The sequence below is a fragment of the Natrix helvetica genome (genome assembly GCF_964273705.1).
Source record: "Natrix helvetica genome assembly, chromosome: 1".
NCBI lineage: Eukaryota > Metazoa > Chordata > Lepidosauria > Squamata > Natricidae > Natrix > Natrix helvetica.
Genome location: NC_138548.1, coordinates 101,642,676 through 101,667,295, shown reverse-complemented (window position 1 = coordinate 101,667,295; position 24,620 = coordinate 101,642,676). Strand labels below are relative to the sequence as shown.

Here is a 24,620-nt window from a genome sequence, read left to right as displayed (position 1 = left end):
TGTTGCCAGCATGACTAAACGCTGAAGGCACATGGAATGCTGTTACCTTCCCACCAATGGTGGTTCCTATTTTTCTACTTGTATTTTTTTACATGCTTTTGAACTGCTCGGTTGGAAGAAGCTGGGAAAAGTAACGGGAGCTCACTCCGTTATGCAGAGATTTGAACCACTGAACTGCTGACCTTTCTGATCGACAAGCTCAGCATCTTAGCCACTGAGCCACTGCATCCCATCTTGCATAATATTACTTGTGTTCAAATATAAGCTTAAACTTCCCAGAATGTTAATAATGAAATTGCTGTAGCTTAGATCATTCATCTATCAACTTGCATCATATAGTACTGTTTGATGGAGTGTATGTTGGTTAAAATTGCCATCTGACTATACTTAGTTACTCCTGTGATGAGTGGAACTTACACCACCACAAATTAGCTGCATTGATTTGTATAATCAGCTAACAATGGCTCATTCCAGTATGTGACAAGGTTTCACACATGCAGTGTAACTTCCCTCCTTTTTCTCCCCCCCTACATTTCATCCCTACATCTACTTATGTGTCCCTAGAATGCCTCCAGAGACATTACCATGCATGCATGATTTTATAGAGATTGCTTGATCAAGTAAGAGAATGTACAAAAATATTTGGTCAACATCTTCAATAACTAGCAACTAAAAACAATGAATGCATTGTGTACTTTTAAAGCTGTATTAACTCTGCCTTCTGAAGGCCAATGAATAAAGTTTAAGAGAGCCTTCCAAATACAAAATGTAAGATTCTTCTTATGCCAGCCATTCTATAAATAATACCATCAAATCATGTGAATATTAAGCTATCTACCAGTAGTCATATGCCCTTTTTAGGAAACAGCTTTTCTTTATTCAGCCTTGCAAACAGAACTGGTGTGTTTATTCAATTGAAACCCAACTATCCAATTTGGCAGAAATAGGACAAAAATGCTCAAACTTCCAAAACAAGTTTATAGTAGATTCCTCTGCTAAAATGTCGATATAGTGTATTTCATGATGTTGCTCATTGTAACTTTTCCAGTCTCGCAAGTTAACATAAATAAGACATCTTATTTTTTTTCCGTATTTGTCATTCTATGCCAGCTTTCCTGCTCTCAGCTACACAAACACAATTTATTGTTATTAAATGCCCAACTGAACAGTGAATATGAAAAATTTTAAAAACAGAAACTTAGTTTTAAATGATCTATGGATTAAATCTGCAAATCTCTAACAGGAACTGTACTTGTAATGCTGTCCCATAAATGGTTCTTTTACTTACTTCCCTGCTTGGCAGGGAGCAAATAAAAACAATTTCTGGTTTCTATTAGTAGTAGGATTTTCTGTTATAGCCTCTTCCAAGAGCAGAAGGGTAATTCTGGTTCATGTGATCATTAGTGATGATCTTTATCTAGACAGACAATAGTCTGATTCAAACTAAAAACTTTGAAAACTTTTAAGGCAGTTTTTAGAATTATACATCTGTCAGTGTTTTGGAAAGGAGACCTAAGAGTGGTTTTGCCCGTCATTTAGAAGATTACACATAGCTATAAAATAATTCCAAAAGAAATATACTTATGTGAAATCATGTGGCTTGCAAGCTCAGCCAGAGTGTTGAATTTTATCAGTAATGCCACTCAAACTTGCATGAAATATTGTTGAACTGACATAATGTTGAAATATTCACAGGATATTTCCTACCTCTTCTAGAGGTAGAAAGCCATATAAATTAATTCATATCACTGATAATATCTGTCTTCCTTATATAAAGAATAACTGGTGATTTATCAAGGACCTGAATTAGGCAGCAGTATACACAATCTAATGAGTGGTCTCATTAAAAAATATGTAATACTGGGATCTTTAGGCCCAAAATAATGCATAAAGACCTTGAATCGGGAACCAGATTACCTCCTGGCAGGTTTCTAAGCTACTGTGACATTGGAATTGTGCAATTCCTGCATTATTGCGAGATGTCAGATAAATACAACAAATCATTTTATATGTTTAATCTACAATCCAAATGCATTGATATGTGTGGGCTGCTTTTGTACCAAACATAGAATATAGATAAGGATAATAAGAAAATTCATCTTTTGCTCTCCTTAACTCCTTGAAATCTATTAATTCAGGTAGTTGTTCTTTTCTCAAGTATTTTTTCGTGTTTTAGCTGTTAATGAGAAAAGTTCTCGTGCTGAGATAATACAAAGAGAATAACAGAAGACAAAGTGACTTTTAGTCATATGGAGTTTTCACATAAAAATCAGATTATATAAATTCCACAATTTATGAATAGAATAGAGGAGACTGAAAAAAACATACTCTAGTTTGGACTATAAATGACAACATTTGCTGAGAATAGATTGGTGTTTGTAGAAAGAAAAACATTAATATCAGCTGGCTTTATTACATATTAAAAGTACCCTAAAATTAATCCTCCAGTTAATTCTTTGTAGAAATATGCAAAATGAAACCTTGAATTGTACCTGGTGCATGATTTAATTATACTATTTGCCCTTTCTCCTTTTATAACTAATTTGATTTTTTAATGCACAGCATGTTCATTTGCCCTTTTATTAAATAGATAATTTTGCTGATATATTTACAGTTGTGAGTGCTTTCTCAACTTGATTTCATTGCTTTCAGGTGGAAGAAAATGAAACCAGTAAAAGGCGCCGCAAAAGTCTCCTCAGTTTTGAAGAGGTTGGTAATACATTTCATTATTAAATATACTTTCATTGTATAACAAAATTTGTTTTCCATTACCAAAAGTAGATATTAAGGAGTTCACATTCAGATTTTTAGCTAATTAAAATTGACCATAACAAGTCAGGGGATGGGTAGCATTATTTTATTTATTTATTAAAAGGTTTAAAGTGCCCCATAGTTGAAGCTATTAATTACTCCCATTTTGTTATCAGTTCGATGTCTGCAAAAAAGAAAAATAATATTGTTTTGGAACCTGCTTTGAACAAACAGGACTTCACTTAGCCTCTTTCAAGTAATAGTAGATTCTTCAAATCTAGGTTGGAAATCTGTATGGCTACTGCCATTGTCAGAAGCCAAACTTTTCTGAAGACTTGTAGTGTGACAAGTGTCAAATATCAAGGATAGAATTGACTTGATTGTTTCTTAGAGGTCTTTCAGTGGCTTTAGATACCATCATCCATTTGGATCATTTGAGAGATTTGGGAATAGGCAGAATGGCTTTGTAATAGTTCCATTCCCATCTCTCAGATAGGTTTCAAATGATGTTGCTTGGACACAGATCCTTAAAAAAGGAGGTATAAGAAAGTCTACAGCTTTATTCTGTTCCCAGTAATATTTGATATCACCTTGAAACATTTGAGATATGCAGCTGGATTCATCAATGTGCTTTTGACAGTCAATTCTATGTCTCTATAAACTTTTCAAGAAAATGTATGACTCCACTGAATGGCCTGCAGACTGTAGTGAGACAGATAAGGGATAATTCATTGCAAGTGAAGCAGAAGGTGCTAATTTGAAAGGCAATAATTCCAAAGAGGCAAAGACAACAGAGGTGGTATTCAGCAGGTTCTGACCAGTTGTGGAGAACTGGTAGCAGAAATTTTGAGTAGTTCAGAGAACCGATAAATACCACCTCTGACTAGCCCTGCCCCCATCTATTCTCTGCCTCCCAAGTCTAGGCTGATTGGGAAGAAATGGAGATTTTGAAGTAACCTTCCCCTGGAGTGTGGAGGGAATGGAGATTTTACAGTATTCTTCCCCTGCCATGCCCACCAAGCCACACCCACAGAACCAGTAGTAAAAATTTTCAAATCCCACCACTGATAGACATATATATTTTAAACAGGATTGCACTCTCCTTGCAAGATACATAGATACTTTAGAGTATTTCTGAACTTGGATCTATCTCTTGTTTCTAAGAACAGATTAAAGAAATATCCAGGAACAGATTTTATCGATTTTAGAATTTGTACCCCTTGGAAGACAATGATTTTAACATTAATGATACATGTCCTAGGAACTTCCAGGTGCTACACAGGTCTACCTTTGTTCCATTTTATTTGGAACAAAACAAGGCAGTCAGGTTGGTCTCAGAAGACCATGAGCAGTCCATATTTAGCTTACTGCATACCTAAAGTACAGTAGTTGATGCCCATTTATTTGGGCACAAAATACAGTTAAAGCCTTGCACAGCTCAGATCCCAACTATTTGAGAGAAGACCAGTTTCTGTATGAATCTTTATGACTACTGAGACATGAAATTCTCTACCTGTTACTCATTTGTGAGTTCTCCCCCTTTTTTCTGATTGTTCCTTAGGAAGCATCTTTCCCCGCCCATTCTTCCATTTTCGCATTCCATTCTCACATAATCTTACACCCACTATCTGTTTTATTTATTGTCATGCTTGATCCCAAAAACTCAAAGCTTGCATTACTTTTGTGGTGTGTAACAGATGCATTGTTCTAATGTGGGTGACAGAACAATTTTCAAATTCACAAATGTAATGAAGAAAGAACAGTTTGGTCTAGTAGTTAAGGTGCCAGGCTAGAAACCAGGAGACTGTGAGTTCCAGTCCCACCATAGGTGTGAAAGCCATCAGGGTGATTTGGGGCCAGTCACTTTCTCTCAACCCACAGAGCGGTTGTTGTGGGGAAAATAGGTAGAGAAACGAGGAGTAAGCTATGCTTGTTATCTTACTTATTTTAAAAATGTAACCTTTTTATTTAGATTTTTAAAATCTACACCAAAAATTTACATAAATAGCAGTCCTTAATGTTATGGAATAAATACATATACTTTTTTTTATCTGCTTGCTTATAGTCTTCAAATCATTTAAATCAGGAAAGAAATTCAAGTAATCGACCAAGGGATTTGAAAGGAACAATAAATCGAAACAAAGTGAAATCAATGGCAACGCAGCTCTTAGCCAAGTTTGAAGAAAATGCGCCCAATGTTTCATTAAGGAGACAGGTGAGTGAATAAGCTAATAAATGAAGATGAGAAGAAGGCTGAGCAATTGCAGGACAAGGGACAGACCATCTTGGTTAGTTGGGAAATAGGGATAAGACTATACTGACACTGTTATCCAAAAACAGACAGAGATGAGGTAGAGATGCTCAATTCTTCCTGTCTCTCTCCTCTGCATGCTATGGAATATGGAACGTGGAGCAAAGTGAATTACATACAGTAAAGAACATGCAGTAAGTTGGAGGGAACATCTAAGACATAAGTCTTGTAGGATGAGGGATTCTCTCATAGTGTCAGGCAGTTGATAAAATCTGGACTCCCAATATCCTGTTTAAGCCTACAGCAGAAGTTCCATGTTTGATTTTGCAAAGCTCCTATGATGCTGCTGCCTACATGTTCTGGATCTCTGCTTGTGATTTTGGCTTGCTTTTAGATCTTCTGTGTACATCTTCTGCTTTCGTAGAGTAAATGAATCTACTGTCTTACTTAATTTAATCAGCTTTGATCTGACTGGTTACTAGACTTTCCTTTGGCCTTGTTACTGCTTTGTTACTGCTTCCAGTAGAATATAATAAAATAACAAGTTGGAAGGGACATTGGAGGACTTCTAGTCCAACCCCCTGCCTAGGCAGGAAACTCTGCACCACTTCAGACAAATGGTTATCCAACATCTTCTTAAAAACTTCCAGTGTTGGAGCATCCACAATTTCTGGAGGCAAGCTGTTTCATGATTAATTGTTCTAACTATCAGGAAATTTCTCCTCAGTTCTAAGTTGCTTCTCTCCTTGATTAGTTTCCACCCATTGCTTCTTGTTCTACCCTCAGGTGCCTTGGAGAATAGTTTGACTCCCTCTTCTTTGTGGCAACCCCTGAGATATTGGAACACTGCTGTCATGTCTCTCCTAATGAAAAATCCTTCTTTTCATTAAACTAGACATACCCAGTTCCTGCAACCGTTCTACATATGTTTTAGTCTCCAAACCCCTGATCATCTTTGTTGCTCTTCTCTGCACTCTTTCTAGAGTCTCAACTCAAATAGTAAAACTGACATTTAGAAATGGAGTCAAATCTTTCGGAGGCATAAGCAGTTATTTTGAGGTATTGGCACATAGGCCCTCTGAATATATATGCATGGAATTACTATCTTAAGTTTTCAGTACAAGGAGAAAGATCCTAAAACTATATTTTGCTTCCAAACAGCATTTTAGGGAATACTGATATTGATCAACTCTCAAAAAGCATGATTCTGGGTAATGCAGTTCAGTATTAGTTTCAGAATCTTCACATATACAGATAACACACATTTATAGTCTAGATAGGCAGATAATATAAATATTGCTGACATTATCAAAGGAAGCATCTCGGAATACCTCCTGTCTTCGTATTTTTGTATAAAGATAAAAATGCAACGTAGACATTTGCTGCTAGTTCAAAATATACAAGGTTTCTTTCAGATAGTAGATAATGTGATGTAATTTTATAATGCTTTCCTTCCCTGCTACTGAACGTTTTTGAAATAATCTGATGAAATGAGATCAGGCGGCTGTCTTAGTATGTAACATAATTTAATAGAACAATATAAACTGTATATTCTTTTGTTTCTTAAGATAGTTAGCAATATTTTGGTTAAGATAACAAGGTGGTGAAAATTCTGTTACACATTTTTATTGTTACTTAAATAAATTGATATTCTAGAAACATTACACTTCATGACAATTGCAGTTTAACTATGTGCAACTATTTCTAGTACAGGATTACATGTAGAAAATAAGACAAAATTTGATGTCAGCTTGGGCTTTTTGGTCAGATTCTTAAATGTCCACCATAAAAACTTGTTTGAAACATCCTACATAAATTCAGTGTATACAATTATATAAAATAGTGCAGAGAAGAGCAATAAAGATGATTAAAGGACCAGAAGCTAAAATTTGAGAACAGTTGTAGGAGTTGATTAAGTCTAGTCTAATGAAAAGAAGGACTGGAGTGACATGATGTAAGTCTTCCAATATTTGAGGGGCTGTCACAGAGGGGACAACCAGTGGTGGGTTCCTATCAGTTTGGACTGGTTTGACTGAACCAGTAGTGGTTTGGTGGCCTGGGTCGCTGGATCCAGCAGCGACCCAGGCCTGCCTCGCCCCTGAACTAGTTCTCCAGGCAGCACCTATGGTGCCGCCATCTTGTTTTTTGCTTCTGCACGTGCACAGAACTATTTTTATTGTACTGCGCATGCGTGCATAGCACACCCATGAGCGAACCGGCAGTAGTGCCTGCCGGAACCCACCCCTGGGGACAACCTATTCTCCAAAGCACTAAGGTCAAGACAAGAAGCAATGGACTAATGAATATTGTGGTTTTTAAAATTCTGAACAATTTGTTGTTCAAATGAAGAAAATGTATTGGTTGCTCCAACAATAAATGATGGTTGCATATGGCAGAGAGAAATCATCAGGTTTGAAACAGGTTTGGCTTGACTGTAGAGATAGTAATGATATTCCTAATGGCCATCAATGTGAAAAATCTAAAGAGTCAATGCTTATTGTGTGTAGTTTATAAATATTATCCTTTCTCTTTAGAGGTTTTCAAGTTTCCTGAGTTTAGATATTTGAATAGCAACTAATGCAAGGAACTCCAGCCAGATTTTCAGCCTGCTTAGACTTCTGTTTAGCTTTCAGTCTGAAGATTATACAAACTGTGAGCTGTACGGAAAATTTATGGGTTTAATTTATGATTTTCTCAGTTGACTTTCAGTTGATGTTGATACTTCAATCATACCTTGCTTATAAGTCCTTTAGGTTAGTAACATACAACCCTATTTATGATGTTCTATTGTTTAAAGCAAAACATTTAATATTACACATTCCTGGAAAACAATTTGCTTCCAATTTTGTTAGTTATGTAGACTTTAATTCCATTGGCTTTCATATTTGTTTGAATAGAGGCTTCGGGGAATGATTTTAATTGGGACCCAAGTACAGAAAAAGAGTTAAGCTTCTCCTTCCCACTGTCCTAACTAATGCTCTATAAATTTTAATACTAACTACTAATCCAGTTTGTACCCATCTGATTCTAGAGGATATTATTAAATTTTCAATAAACAGAAATGATGATATAATTATAATAACTTCACACATTTAAAAATGTTGCTGCTGGTGGCTCTTCTTAAAATTTCTGTCTTCTTTTCCATGCTCATTTTCTGTTCTAATTCTAAAATGTTCTTTTCTTGGGCTGTTCTCCACTTTTTTAATTTAAGGAGCCGGTAAATAGACCAGGCTTGCTTCTTTCTTCTGAATCTCCTATAAATCCTCGCTTTGCTAAACCCAAGGAGACAACCGTTAATCTGCCATCCCCACCAAAGAAACAGGTAGGCAATCTTCCGGGGGGGGGGGGACACCCTTAATTGCTGGAGAGCATGATTGGATGATGCTAGCAATAAGCCCATTAATACATTCCAAAACACTAGAAAGTCATTTTAGAACAATGTGAAATATACTGAAGAAGTTATATAGTATGGAGCAATGCTTTAGCTCCTAACAAAATTTAACACCACTATTCCCTATCCTGGGTGAATGTCAGAAAAAGCAAAATAATTTTTGAGGATCGTTTTAGTATAGAATTGGACAATGGAAGTCTAATTTATAATAATCAGATGTGTGCTGTTTATGACTATTGGGTTACAGGAATTTTTGTTCCAAATAAATTATTTGCCTTGTGTTTATGTGATTAGGTACCCGTTTGCATGGATATATTTTGATTATTTTAGCCAATTTCAATGCAGATATCCTTTGTTGGAAGAGAGGCCACTGGCTTCTTTTGCAGTGTTTCCCAGTCTCAGGCCACAGCTAAGATGGACTGTGCTGTCAGGAAACCATTGCAGCCTTTGTCTGATGAGCAACCACTGGCCAAGCCTTTGAAACGCATAGAACCAAACGAGCCGAAGTCTAGAATCTCTGAAACTCTTGCCTCTTCCTGTTCTGCTGCCCTTGCTCTCTCTGGTGTGCTTCAGCGCCTTCAGGATGTGGAGGAAAAAATTAATCAGGTGACGTTCTTTCCTCTATTTCCTCGTCTTTTTTCCCTCCTGGCTTCTTCCTGTGCTGCTAAAAACACATTCAATCATATAGGACAGTTCTGAACCATGGAATCCTAGCTGCTCTAATCATGAAACATATTCTTTTGTTCCTTTCACAGATCCCTCACCTTTTTACAATTTGTTTTCTACATGGCACCGACATTGCATACACCTTAGATTGATTAATGAAACTTGGGAGAAACTTGACTAGAAAGTTCCCTGCCTTCCGTCTCAGGGTGGGAAACAATTGTAAGAGCAATTAAGCCAAATTGCTTATCAAAGTCTCCATTACTTCTTAAGTCCTGCATGAATATTTGTTAATTTTATTTATCAAGCAAAGATTTGGCTCCCCTTTTTTAACCAACAGTTTTCAAGGCATTTCAAAGCCAGGTTATAGAAAGTGGGGATGCACTAAGGGACATCTAAGAGAGTGATACACAATTCATGGAATGTAATCCCTGGAAAAAGTCTTTTTTTTAAAAGCACATTACAATTTTTAAAAGGAAGAGCAACATAGCTCATCAACTCTTGAGATGCACCAGAAAAAAAGTGCAAATTGGAGTGACACCAGGCACAAAGTTTTCCATAAAGAATCCGACATGATTTTTTTTTCTCTTTAATTATTCCAGATAACTCCATGTATACATAACAGTGCCTTGGGTTTCTGTTCCTTCTTTCTCTTTGTTACTTAATCTTTTTTTCTCCAAACTGCTACCTTTTGTACTATCATTTCTACTTTTTCTCCCTAACTCAAACTTTTGTTCTCTCCTTGCTGTTCTTGCCACAGAAAAAAGCTCAGTCTGTAGCCAATAGAGAATTCCATAAAAAGAGCATTAAAGAGAAAGCAGCTCATCTGGCCTCCTTGTTTGGTTGTGTTGACATCCCCAAGGTGAATAAATAAGCAGAGAATGCAAAGTTGGTGAGGAACTGTGTTGGTGGTTGAAAGGGCTAGCTCATGGCTAAATAACTCTTTTGCTTCATTTCATTAAATGTGATTTTTTTTAAAAAAAAGAAATGTGGAAATTTGCTCATAGTCTGTCACAAACTGATAAGGGCCAATTTCAACATGTCGATTTCTTTCTGATATGTTTGTCTTAGTTGATGGCTGTAATATTTTTTTCTTCTGGCTGTAACAGAACGTTCTTCAGTAATTTAATGCATGTTGGCAAATTCCATAATTTTAACATGCATTTGCAGGTAAATAATTTGGGACCATTTTTCCTCTTTCTGCTTTACACAGAATCCACTTCCTACTAAAGGTCTCTCTCATTCTCAGCTCCCATCTCCCGTTTGTCTGCCATCTTATGATTCAGCTGCTTCCTCTTCATCCATAAACTCTGCTTCCTCTGTTATTCTTTCTGAAAAGGTATTCTTTAACAGGTTTCCTCTCAGCTTCATATTGTCACTAAAAAAAAAAAGCCTGTGCAACATTGGCTTTCACTAACATTGCAACAGAGCAGTTTGTGTGTGCTATATTTCATTTGAAAAAAATGCTAAAGTAATGGGAGTATTAAAGAATTTTAAAATAGCACCAGAACTTGAATTTGGCTTATCCTGTTAAAAAAAGACTATTTTAAAACTTGGACTGAAAAAAACTGGAAATCACATAATTTTCCTCTCCATAAATAGTGAGAGAAGGATGAGTGTATATTTGCTATTCAGATAAAATTGTGCTTATTATCAGGTGAGCTTCAGGGCTACATGGGTTCCCAATTCTTTATTTTTAATCCTCAGAATTTTCTCTAATAGCAGTTGTCAGAAAGTAGCATGATGACTATGATTTTGAAGCAGCATGAACACAAAAATACTGTTGAAACATATTTTTTATATAACAAAAAACCCGGGGGGGGGGGATAATGTCTCATCCTTAATCCTTTTGCAGCCCTGTTTTCCTAACTTCATCCAGAAAGAATGGATTCACACATTATAGAACACCATAATGTAGTTTGTTTCCTTGGGGCTTAACGTTCAGGAACATAGTGTTTTGAAAACATGGTTTAATGCATGTGAGTATATGCATCCCACAGTTCACTTTCAGGAATGCAAAACATAGAAAAGAAATAAGAAATAGTAATCCAAGAAAGGGAAATACAGATACATCTAGTTTACACTGAAACCATTTTCAGTCTTTGCAAATCAACCAAGTTTCTATAACGTCCAAATCCTGTTTCATATACTAATCTTCCCACAGTGCTCGTTTTGATGAAAAAGTATTCAGCCATTCTTTCCTAGTTTTCCCCTTTACTTTCAATCTATTCACTTTTTCTTATGGATCTTCCATTAATTCTCTCTTTATAACTAAATTACCTTTAACATTTCCATCGTAATGCTCACTCAAATCGGCATTCAGACCACCTTCATTTATTTTTCATCCTATTTCTTCCTGGATCTTAGTTTCTTAAGTATCCCATTCCCACTGTGTTCATAATAGTTTCATATTTCTCCTGACTTACTCAACCCTCACTTCATGTAATAAAGCATGCAGAAGCACTCTTAAACCATCCATTCACTGATGATGGTGGTGATAGTGATTAAGCAGATTACATTTTAAATATTTGATAGTAATATTTATTTATTTTTAAAAAACCTGAATAATATTAATTTGAATAATGTTTAATAATAAAATTCAATAAACAGCAAGTTATATAAAATCATAGAGACAAAAATAATTTTTTGCTTTTGCAAGACAATCCCATTTTTGGCAAGCTTGCATCCTTTTTAATAAAGATGTCTATCATTTTAAGATGCAAAAGTATGTTGCTTTACCAGCTGCCATTGTGATTGATGTCTGGTAAATGAAAGCATTGATATGAATAGTGTCAATAGATATAATTTGCTTCAAAGGATCAAAAACAGGTGTTGTTAACTTACCCTTTATTTATAATTCGTGCATTTTTGAAAACATGCTTAAGCACATTCATCAGGAATGCTTCCCTTTACAAAATACTTCTTGCATTTTTATTTGGTATAATAATTGTAAATGTTTGCATTACAAGGCAAATTATTAAAAGTCCCTATTCCTTTTTTTGAGAAGTCAAAAGGAATATGTGTTGGCAACTGTAATATTATCACTAACATTGCTTTAATATTTTACCTTCATTATTTCATTTGCCATTTAACAAGTTGCCCAGAATTAAATGCAGCTCTCACTTAATTCTCTAGCCTTATGTGTCAAGAAGAGTGTGCTTGAATGTATGCATATACACAAATTCATCTGTTCAAGATATTCATACAATCTTAGATTTTAAAGATGTGGCAGATTGCCAATATATGGTATTATACAGATTTTAAATTTTACATAGTAAGGGATAAATGTTTAGAATTTATGTGGGGTTGGCATTCTGTAATTAAGCTCTCTTCTTTTTTTACTTTAAGCTTGTACACCTTTGCTTCACTATTTTTCTTTTCTTTGCTTTTCCTTAAATTGTAATTTCTAAGACAAGATTTCTTCATTTTCCACCTTTTCTCTTTCCTCTCCCCTTCTTCGGGCCTTGTTAAATACTAGATGACAGTAGGGAAGGTGTCTCATGGAATAGATGCTGTAGCACAAATCCTTGTCAATCTATACAGGAATGATCACAAGCCTAATCCATTATCTGCATCTTTGCAATTGGTAAGCCTTAACCCACACATAATTGAGTGCAACTCGTTATAATGAAGATGATAATGTTAATATCTTATCCATTAAATGTATCCATTTTTGAAGGATTGAAAACAATGGAGCCTTTTTATAGATAACAGTATTGACTTTTCCAAAGCCCATCAAAATGCTGAATTATGCATAGTTTCCCTGGTTATGTTGAGTCGCTTTATATGTATTGTACTTTGAATAAGATGTAGCGTAAGTAGCCCAAAGTAATTTAGACTTTGCTGATAACATTTAATATGTTCCGTGTGTGTGTGTGTGTGTGTGTCTGTGTGTGTGTGTGTGTCTGTGTGTGTGCGCGCGCGCATTCATGTAGTCGGATTTCAAAAATATGTGCTTGCAATTCCAGAAAATATTTCCCTTTTTTCAGTTAGCTAAAATATCTCTATCCCACTTTTCTATCAAAAATAGTTTATTCTCAGATTTTACAAATCATCTGCCTTTTAACAAGAGGCTTTCAAAGCAAATATTTATAAAATTAATTTGAATGGATAGAGCCAGCATTTGTGCCTATATTTTCAGTTTATACAGATATGCAGAATATAATATAAATGATAATATTAAAATGAGCTATATTATATTGAATAAAATATGAAAAACATTGTTGTTCCCCAACTCTAGTCTAGCACATTAAGACAATTGGAAGTAGTGCTTTTTATTTGTGTCTATATATGTGCATAATTCTATTTCTATAAAGATACTGAAAATCTGAAGAAGATTAGTTAATTAGCTATTTTATATACAGTATGTTGAGCATACAACACATTCTGTATTTGAACATAGCCTTAAAAAGACGGGAGTACTTTACAAACCTGTACCAAATACCACCTATAGAACCAAAAGTCATTGCAGATGACACTCAGCAGACAAATGTAAAGAGCTTCGAATATTTGGGATGGGTCTTTGAACAAAGAATTTGACTGCATCCAGGCTCTTGTCAAATGCATAACAGAGTGATCTAACAACACAAGGTCTATATCTCCACAAAGCTGAAAGTCTACAGAAACTATCATTATTCTTTCCCTCGTATACGGATGTGAATCCTGGACTCGGTACTGAGTCCATCACATCAATCAATTGGAAAAATTTCGTGCCCTCCACTCCAGCCTTGGCATTTGTTGGCAAGACCATGTCTCCAACCTGAAGATTTGGGTCATATTGACCCGGGAGCAGTGAGTCCCTAATTATCAGTGTAGTAGGTGAGACAAATCATCAAAATGGATGTTTGCCTTGTCAATTGTTCTATAGTGAACTGGAGACTGAAAAGAGACCTCGAGATCATCCATTCAAGTACTACAAAGTTGCTGTGAAAGGTAACCTTATGTTGCTGGGTCATCCAAGATAATTAGAAGATGTAACTTGTTACAGAACCAGCACCAAAAATTAATTTTGAAAAATCTTTCACCATACGAACTTAATAAAGCCATCTAATGTCCTGAACAAGCATCAAAAACATTACATATTAAACCAGGAAGTAGCTGAAAATACATAAAATATGGCACCAGCAATTAAAATCTGCCAGCAAATTACTGTGGAGAGAAAGTGGGAACATAAAAGTATGTTTTAAGATTTTTCCTGGCAACATTTCAAAGAGGCTGATTAGGCTTCTGGTAGGAGTTAATTCCAGAGCTTTTGGCTCTTCTATTGCCAAGGTCTTATCCCTAGCTGTAGATAGCTTCATCCGGGCACTCACACCACATATGGAAAGCCTGCTCCACCATTTAGCCTACCTACTATCGGCTCGCTCAGGGACATGCTGCGCATGTACACTTGATGTGCACTATGAGTGCTATGTGTGCTATGCGCGCATATACAGTACTAAAAAATCACAGTACTAAAAAAAAAAAGATGGCGCCACCTATGGCGGCACCGAAAAAAACGGTTCTGAGGCGTGGCAGGCCAAGTTACTACCTACTCGGTCGAACCGGTAGGAATTCACCTCTCCCAATGAATTACTTCTACTTCTATATGGTAGCAGTCTAAACACAGCCCACTAAATGCATGGTTTGCTATGACACTATGGGTAGACCTTGACTTACAATTGAAAATTTCTGTTGTTAAGTGAATTTTGCCTCATTTCCTGTCACCAATAGTAAGTGAATCATTTCATTTGTTAAATTAGTAACACAGTTGTTAAGCACATCTGGCTTCCCCATTGACTTTGCTTGTCAGAAGGTCAGAAAAAGTGATCACCTGACTCCCAACACACTGCAACCATCATTAATGGAACCAGCTGCCAGGTGTCCAAATTGTGACCATGTGGGGATGCTACAATACTAGTCATACATAATTTCAAATGGTCACTAAACAAATGGTGGTAAGTTGAGGACTACCTGTATACTTTTTAAACATACAGTATATTGCCAGGATGTAGAATTTAGCTAATCGGCAAGAAAAAGCAAAATAACATAAAACAGCTCTGATTTTTTAAAAAAATGTAAGTAGCAATATAAATCATCGTCAAGCAAATCAGAAGAACCTGTTCTTGATTAAACTCTTAGTTTTCCTTCTGAAAGAACTTTTTTCTGGTGAAATTAAACAGTTATACAAATGCTATTCAGATATTACCAATGTGTCTTAAATTTTTTCAATAGGGATCTTTGAAAAGAGAATTTCCTCAGACAATAGGTGGAAGCGAAACCTGCTATTTCTGTAAGAAAAGAGTTTATGTCATGGAACAATTGAGCGCAGAAGGCCACTTCTTCCACCGAGAATGTTTCAAATGTGTCATATGTGCAACCACTCTCCGCCTAGCTACATATACCTTTGATGCAGAAGAAGGTAATGCAAATCTACAATAAAGTATTTTGTGATTTATCGATAAAGGAGAATATTTGTAGCTCAGGGTTGAAATGAAGGGTCCTTGATGCTCTCTGAGATGGTTGTTTTATTGCAGATGTTTCATTACCTAAACTAGGTAACATCCTCAGTGTTTATCACACTGATAGTAGGACTAGAAGGACTATATAGTCGGATAGTAGGATTAGCACTGATGATGCTATCTAGTTTAGGTAAGGAAACATCGGCAAGGAAACAACCAAGCCCAGAAAGCATCAAGGACCCCTCAGAAATAGTTACATATTGATGTCAAGACGATGTACCCTAAGCATATTTTGACTGTATGTTCCTAGAGAAGGTTAAACTAAATGGTAAAGGGTAGGTTATATGAAACCAAGCAAGGATAGCGTCTTCATTATCAACAGCAAAAATAACACATGTATTTTAGCCGCTTTGCCAAAGCCTCAGTATCCCAAGATAAGATCATTCAGTTGCTAGAATAAGGTAATAAATCTTCATATAAAGGACTTTTTTTAATGAAAGCACTGCTTTCCAAAAGGTTTTAAACAAAGTCACTTAAAATAACTTAAATTTGAAGGTATACTACCTCTACATTCCCCTATTCCATCTTTCGGGTTTACTAACTGACAGATTGCCTGGGGGAAGGGACAAAATCTAATGGCATTCCTTTTATTTTTCAGGTAATTTTTACTGCAAGCTTCATTTTGCACAATGTAAAACAAAGAATACACACAGAAAGAAGAGAGTGGAAATAAAGGTATATATATATATATTTCTACTAAAGTATGACAGAGAGTAGGAAGATTATAAAGAGACAAATTCCAGCTCATTGGAAGTGATACATAAAAGAGTAACTATCTATGTTATTCTATCAGAAACTCCTCTGCACTTGAATTACATGGGTGATCACTGGCTATCCAAAATGTCTCTCTCAGCAGAATTGAACTGATACATTCAGAGACATTTTCGCTCAGTCTGTGGGCCACCCTAGCTTTAAAACATTTATATCATACGTCTTCGTGCTACGTGCTGAAGAGGAGGAGCTGAAATATGTAAGAATTGCATGTCAGGGGAAGATTTCACCCTGAACTAGATGAGGTCTTAGATCGCGGCTGTTTCCAAACAGCATTATCTTTAAGGTGCAAAAAAAGAAATAAAAATTCCGGAAAACATATTCTAATGAAAAAACAAGCTTTAATACAAAAATAAGAAATGGAAAATAAAACAAAACTATCTAATTGTTACATTTTGGAAGAAGCAATTCTGTCTCCCAGTTTCCTGGTAGACGGACAAAGATCAAAAGGGAAGAGAAATCTCTGGAATGTGTGAAGTAATAAACATGTTAAGCATGCGCAGTACATCAATACAATACAATAGTAGAGTTGGAAGGGACCTTGGAGGTCTTCTAGTCCAACCCCCTGCCTAGGCAGGAAACCCTATACCGTTTCAGACAAATGGCTATCCAACATCTTCTTAAAGACTTCCAGTGTTGGGGCATTCACAACCTCTGGAGGCAAGCTGTTCCACTGATTAATTGTTCTCACTGTCAGGAAATTCCTCCTCAGTTCTAAATTGCTTCTCTCCTTGATTAGTTTCCACCCATTGCTTCTTGTTCTACCCTCATTGTCAGATAAGACCTTATGACCTGCGCAGTAACTCTTTCAGTAACTATTTTGGTTTCAGTTCGTCAGTTCAGGCTAGCAAACAATTTAACGCAGTGACATTGCAAATGATTGTTATTTGGACTTCAAAGCACCAATTAGATTTCTGATGGTTCCATTATTTTAACAAGCCCAGCTGTTATTTTCCTAGCCTACTCATATCAAATACATTCTAATGCAGTGGTGAAATTCAATTTTTTTTTTACTACCGGTTCTGTGGGCCTGGCTTGGTTGGTGTAACAGAAGGATACTGCAAAATCTCCATTCCCACCTGACTCCAGGGGAACAATACTGCAAAATCCCCATTCCCTCCCCACTCCTGGGGGAGGGATATTGCAAAATCTCCATTCCTACCCCACTCTGGGGCCAGCCAGATGTGGTATTTGCTGGTTCTCCGAACTACTCAAAATTTCCACTACTAACCTGCTGAATTTCACCCCTGTTCTAATGCCTTTTCAATTTTGACTGGAAAATGTGGTGCATATGATGATAAGCAAGAAAGAAACTACCCTCAATTACATGCTTTCTTTCCCTGGGCTGCCATTTTTTTCTATGTATCAAGATGAGAAAGTATTAAATACCTTTTGCATTCTCATTCTATCTTTCTTGCAGCCTCTCTAAGGCTTTTTATTAGTATTTTTGAAAAAGACACTAGGGAAAAAAGATCATGATCTTTATGTCTACCTTGATTCTGAAAATTGAGATCTACTTTTAACTTGAACTCAATGGAAAATATTCCCTTACTTATTTTGGAGTTAGTTGGCCATCAGGGTGATCCTTTTCTAAGTTGAAGCACTGACATAAAATAGATTGTATTTTGGAGATTACCTTGCAAAGAAATATTTTGCAATCTAGACAGGAGTGTCAAACTCAAGGCCTGTGGGCCAGATCCAGCCCAAGGGGTGCTTAGATCTGGTCCACAGGGCCATTCTGGAAACAGTGAAGGAGTGGCCTGCAGTACCTCTGCCAGCGAAAACAGAGCTCATGAGGGCTGTGTTCCATTTTCACTGGCAAACTATTGCAGGAGGCCGTTGCAGGAAAAAATGGTCCCCCCAAGCTCCATTTTTACTGGCAGAGGGTTGCAAGAAGCTTTTGCAGACAAAACACAGAGGGTTGCAGAGGGTCTGAGAGGGACAGCGAGGCTCCTCTGGAGGACAAGGGTTTGGCACTCTCCCTGATCTCGCTAGAAACAATGGATGCTCCCAGGCCTACCCACTACAAGCACCCCCGACATGAGTGATGTCAAGCTAGCCATGCCCACCCAGCCCCCCAAGGTCAAACACAACCCTGATGAAGCCCTCAATAAAATTGAGTCTGACACCGCTGATCTAGAGAGTCTCTGAATCATGGCAGGGCACAAATGTAGAAAATAAATGTTTTTCTTTATATTTGAAATATTGAAGATGAACATCCTATTAATCTATTTCTCTTTAAAGGAGGAAGCAGGATTTCAGAGGCATCAAGAACCCATGTGTGAAGAAACTAGCTCAGAAAGTGCTTTTGCTACTAGTAGCAGCTCAGAAGACCGGTCGCCAGGTATCCTGCCTTCATTCTTTGGGAAAGCTCTATGCTGGCCTCTTAAGGTGACCAGGGATCTGCTTGACCTTCCAAGACGCCTCTCTAACTGGATGCATGGTGTCCTGCACGCAACCAGACTTCATTTCAGGGACAATGCATACAACTATATCTACTTGTATGAACTCCTAAGCTTTAGCATGCCATTCTTTTTTGTGCTTCAGGAGCTACTTGGCAATTTTTACGGGGAAGTGGACTTGTCATATGAGGATATGCTTGAATTGTTGAAGAAATTTTTCTAGATTTGAAATTCTTCTGAATCTTGGTTGTGCCTTTCAGATTTCCAAAACAAACAGCTTTGGGGTTTTGCACAAATATAAATATTTCAATTCAGGAGGTGCTTTAATGAGCCCAGAGCTCCATGGTGCAATTATAAAATCATTCATTTCTTTATATTGTTATTATTATTATTATTGGATCATGAATGTTAGTGTCCAAATTCATTTCCCGACCATGGAGACGCTATGAAGGATAGTTTATAGATTTTTTTTAAATTACATGACGGATCTATTTCTAGTTAAAAAACAGATATTCCTCTATGTTTACATTTTGATATTCTTATTTTAATGACTGTGAAAGGAAGAACTTTCATACATAGGGCAATAGCAAATTTTTACTATGTGGAGTTTTTTTTTGAAAACTGAATGTGGCACATACTTTTTCTACCTTTTGCTTTATCTATGGGGCTACTGTCTGCATTAGGTTTTTTTTAAAGGTTCCAATGTATGCTTAGCCCATAATAGTTGTATTGACGTCTCTTTGACAGACCCTTTGTGAACACTGGGCATTTTCTGTAATATTTATGAATGAATTCAAAGAGTAAATATTAGGCATTAACTAATTAAAGTAAACCAAAGTACAATAGCCTATATTTATTTTTTTTCTCAAATCAAGGGGCAATTTTGTTAATTTATATTAGAGATGACCTAGAGTTGATATGGAAGGTAAGATGTATCTATGTTAAATTACTTTTTCTCAATCTAACTTTTGAAAGTTATAAGGATCAGAATAGTATAAAAATGGAATAATTTGAGAAAGAGGGAGAATGTTTCAGTTTCTGTTATTGACTTCATAGATTTTTTTTGACGCCATAGGGTCTCATAGAAATTAGGACATGGCTGAGAATTATAGTATAGTCACTTGATAAAAGAAAAGGTATAGGACGTTAAATTTATTTTGCCATTATAGACGATTTACACAGGAGACATCTGTGGATAAATTTAAGATAAAAATAATTAATAAGATCTGTTTAGTTGACTGTCTTATTGCCCCAATTTATCTTTGAAGAATACATGCTTCTTCAAAGTCTTGGGAAATAGCTGTGAAAAATAAAGTCCAACTATGAAGCTTGTACACTCTATAAAAGGTTCAGATGATCATAGCTTCTGAAACTGAAACCAATTTGATTTTTGTCTGATAAAAGAATAGCTCTTCTGGAATATATGTCTGGTTCTCTATACCCATCCTGCAGCTATTCAATTACATAAATATTACCGTATTTTTCAGACTATAAGACGCACCTTTTTCCCTCAAAAAAGAGGCTGAAAATCTGGGTGCATCTTATACACTGAATACAGTATTTTTTTGCCTCATGAAACCCCACCCTTTCACCAAAATGGCCGTGCATAGCTTTTAGGAGGCTTTTGGAGAGCTCCTGGGAGCTGGGGAGGGCAGAAATAAACAAAAAATGGGCCATTTTTTGCTCAATTTTGCCCCCCAGCCCCCAGGAGCACTCCTAATGCCCTTTTTTTGACAAAAATGGGCCTGTTTTAGGCCCATTTCCCCAGAACACTCTACAACCCTCCTAAGGGCTATTCATGCCCTTTAAAAAAAACACAGGGCCATTTTTGCAAAAAAAAACAGGCTGTTTTGGGGAGGTTTGCAAAGTGCAAAAACTTTTTTTAAAATTTGCCTCCTCAAAACTTTGGTGTGTCTTATAGTCCGGTGCGTCTTATACTCTGAAATATACGGTATTTGCATAATGTAATGTCAGCTTACCATTAAACAGAATAAAAACAACTTCATGAAACCCATAAATAAAGATTTAATTTAGAGCCAGCCTGTTAAAGGATTAACTGGTAGATTGGAATTATTTTGAAATATACATGCTGTTCTATTTTCACCCTTCAGTCTCATAGATTCTTACTTGGAAAATTGTCCTATTCATTTCATTGGAATTGAGAGATGTAGTGCTAAGCACAGTACATGACAATAATCTTTAATTAAATGAACAATGATGGTGAAAAGAGGCTTTTAAATTTATTTTAAAAAGAGGGTTAATTTTTGCTCTGTTAATGATTTGCTTGCATGTAAGAATTTTAGGTGGTCCTACTCAAATGCTGTGATATTGTGAACCCCCTGAAACAGTAAAGGGGTTTGTGTGACACCCCTCCATGAATAAAACCAATGAGTTCCTCCTCGCTATAATAGTAATTGTGTCATCAGGTGCACAGAAAGCCAGAACCCACTGAGAACTCGGTTCTGCTGCTAGCTTGTCTAGGCACAATGGTGCTTTTAGGTGCTCCATTCCTAAGAAGCATGCCAAAATGTGCATCATCTAACAGATGAGCCATAGACAAGGGACTAGATCCAGGGAAGAACTGGGTGGAAAAGGAAGCTGTATTATTAGAAGCCAGTATGGCCTGTGGAAACTCGGGTTACTGCTGTACCAAGAAACAAGGCTTCTTTTAACAATGCAAAGGCTTGTTGGGTCTCCAACCTCTACCCCTTGGATCAAGGCTGTCTGATCACCTCTCTTCTGCAGTGATGAGCAGCAGAGGTAGGAAAGCTGTAAACAGTATTTCCAACTTTCACATGACTAGACTTTTGAGGCTACTCTACCTACCCTCTTCTTGCCATACAATTGTACTTCCTATGGTGCGGCCACTGATTTGTCCAGGCAGAGTAAGATGGTATTTGACAACCATTCAGGTTAGTCTGGGGTTACAAATGTAAGTCTTACTGTGTCTCAATATACCTGCAGCTGCATCACTGAATTTCCTTTTCCCCGATTGCCATGTTTTTCTTGGTATTCTTTAGAAGAGAGCAGCCAACCACATAGACTTGTAAAGGTCACTTACTGATGCACCCTATGTATGCGTCTTACCCCTTCCGCGAGCCTCCGCAACGCTCCAGCTGCTCAGCCGAGCATCGCGCAGGCACTGTACACGGCGTACGCGGAAGCACCAAAGACTTAAAAGACCAGTAAGGAGCTCAGGCGGGCGGGTGGGTCCTCCGGAGCACTGTACCAGAACGGTATCCGGTGCTCCGGGCAGGCCCCGGTACACCTGTACCAGGGCATACCGCCTGCAACTCACCACTGATATACACACACAAACATACAAACATACACACACTAAACTTCTCTGTAGTTATTTTAAGGTCCCCCTAGCACACAGTTTCTGCTTATGCAACAGTTTTCGGTGTTCTTTCCCCCCCCCCCCCAACGCCTTTTTCAGAGTTTCCAATTCTCACTTAAGAAGGTGTAAGAGAAGGGAAATTTGATCTAGCAGCATCTTGTGCTGGCTGATGGATACAACTCTGCAGATATATATATCTGCTGCCATTCTTGCAATTCAGCTATTGCATATTTTCAGACTCAGGGAATGAAGCGTCAGAGTGGCCAATGTACACCCAAAACCTATGAATGATTTTAGGGCAACTTCAAGGGTGAAGAAGTAATAGAACACAAATATGTTTTGCACAGCTTGCTTCAGTGTATCTTACATTTTTAAAAAAATATTAAATTATGTTCATATTTTATTTCTCTACAATTTGACTTGATAGTTGTACAATCATTAGTTAATGATTACAACTTCAACTGTTTTGTGTATCAAAAATTTATCACAAATGAAACTCTTCAAACGCTCCCAGTATTATCTAATCATTTGAAAGCAATGGATAGAAAAGGAGGGTCCATTTACACTGTTTGAAGCCGCTGATAATCATTACACAATACAATTTTGTTTATCCAGTTGTTTATCTCACTCTAAAGGGGACTATTTCTGAACTATTTCCCAAAGTGTTTGGATCACTGTAAAAAGGCCAGAATTTTCTTTTGAGTTATGTCCAGTCACATGTACACAAATAACCATGTTCTATTTGGCTACGGTATTTTGTTACTTCCTTGTCATTTGCATATTCAATGAAGGTTTCTTAGGGAAGCTTTAGGGGCATTGGGGTTAAAAAAGAAGATGTGACCAATATATTTTACATGTAAATCCAAATTCAGTCTCAGATAAAAGCAGAATTTGAAGTTGATTGTTTGAAGTCCGTTGCTATTTCAAGGAGTCTTTGATAACTACTATTAATTGATACTTGAAATGTAATAAATGTGGTTATTTAATATTTTTGGCTGATCAGAAATAATTACTGTTCATTTGTTCTACCTTACAGTATCAATGCAATGTATCTAGTGCTATGTAATCAAAGATTTACAGTTAGCTTGTTCTGACTACTTTCTTTTTCCAATATTTTACATTGTTTTTAGTTCATTTCAACATTCCAGTGCTACAGCCCCTCACTGGCTGAACCATTTCTGGTGTAAGATTACTATTCTCTATGCTTCTTTTTTTCCATGTTGCAATGAATGCCTAATACTCCCTACTAGTGCTTAAACATACTAGAGGAGTGTGTGTTAAATACAAAATAAGAATATGCATGGTCACTTACCCTGCTTTGTAACTACAGTCCAAAACTTCTGGCTTGCTTCTTTCCAAGTTTTCCCTCTCTGCATTGCAGTTCTTATCTTTGCATCCAAACTTATTTTTTAAAAGAAATTATTTAAATTTAATCATAAGGCAATTCTATGGGGTTTTTTAAATTCCTTCTTTACAACAATTAAAGTTTTGCTCAAATTGCATCTGCATTTTCTTAAACTGTAGCTCTTGGTCTACTAAATATTAGGGGGAGGAAATGATTAGGGAAACGGCCTTTTAGTTTTACAAATCACTGTAACAATAACTAGATTGAAAGTAATCTTAAAACATGAATCCTTGATTGTTTCTTAACATTCATTTGGTACAAATACAAAGATTTAAGTCAAGTCTAGAAATGGAAAGACACAGATTTCATTTCTTAAGGAATTTTAGTGCATTTATCTGAAATACAGTATCATGCTGCTGTGACATCAGCATAATTCACATATTGTGCAAGCTTTTGCTTATAAATCTAAAGGCCCAAAGGACAAAACAGACAGAACAGCCCTCCCCCCCATGTATTCCCCCTCCCAAACCTGTTTCATCTTCTTTTCACTGAGAATTGAGAAAGCTATTATGAAACATATTTTAAACACTGAATACAGTGCCTGGGGTAATATATTGTTTTACTTTTCTCAAAATGGTCTCTCAGAACATTGAAACAGAAAGACATTATTACGATTCCTATCCTGAGGAGAAACTGTATTTGCAAGAAAAAGATGTGTGTTTTCCCTCTAGGAGACAAGGCTATTTTCATAAGAAAAAGAAAAAGAATTCTGCCTTTTGCTAGTGGGTTCTCTTGTTTACAATTGGCTCTTTTTCCTGTCCTTCTCCCATCCTTATTAAGCCTGAAAGGATGGAACAGAGCTGGATAATACACCAGGTTTATTTTAATTATTGATAGGGTTGAGAATAGAAATAAGGATTTCTCTGCTTGTTCAGGAGGAGAATAATTCTAAATATTCTGGAATTGGAAGGAATTAGTCTGATTGTATGATTCATAAAAGTAATGGATAGTACAAAGAAGCAAGGGAAAAAAGCACTGCAGATGACTTAGTCTTAGTTGATACTTTCTGAATAGAGAATCCCAAACTCAATCATATGCTATTAAAATTCTTTCTCGTCCAACTATGTTTCGTGTTCCTATTTCCAAAGACTGATTTTAGTCTCTTAAGTATGCTAAACAAAATCCATTTTTCTTGGCTTCCGAATT

At 36.6% G+C, this 24,620-nt stretch overlaps 1 protein-coding gene across 5 annotated transcripts in view; it reads left to right on the top strand.

The window, feature by feature from the left end:
• Nucleotides 1-24,620, top strand: part of MICAL2 (microtubule associated monooxygenase, calponin and LIM domain containing 2) — a 148,067-nt gene that overhangs the window by 61,951 nt on the left and 61,496 nt on the right. Inside the window, exons 15-25 of one of the 5 annotated variants that reach the window (XM_081936849.1) lie at nucleotides 2,653-2,709; nucleotides 4,817-4,966; nucleotides 8,214-8,324; nucleotides 8,739-8,999; nucleotides 9,817-9,918; nucleotides 10,270-10,395; nucleotides 12,535-12,642; nucleotides 15,270-15,456; nucleotides 16,155-16,231; nucleotides 18,572-18,671; nucleotides 23,200-23,252. In XM_081936849.1, coding sequence (XP_081792975.1) covers nucleotides 2,653-2,709; nucleotides 4,817-4,966; nucleotides 8,214-8,324; nucleotides 8,739-8,999; nucleotides 9,817-9,918; nucleotides 10,270-10,395; nucleotides 12,535-12,642; nucleotides 15,270-15,456; nucleotides 16,155-16,231; nucleotides 18,572-18,671; nucleotides 23,200-23,240 — 1,320 coding nt within the window. In that variant the 3' untranslated portion in view covers nucleotides 23,241-23,252. The remainder of the gene's footprint in view (nucleotides 1-2,652; nucleotides 2,710-4,816; nucleotides 4,967-8,213; nucleotides 8,325-8,738; nucleotides 9,000-9,816; nucleotides 9,919-10,269; nucleotides 10,396-12,534; nucleotides 12,643-15,269; nucleotides 15,457-16,154; nucleotides 16,232-18,571; nucleotides 18,672-23,199; nucleotides 23,253-24,620) is intronic. The other 4 variants (XM_081936846.1, XM_081936845.1, XM_081936847.1 and 1 more) reach the window with 4 other exon arrangements.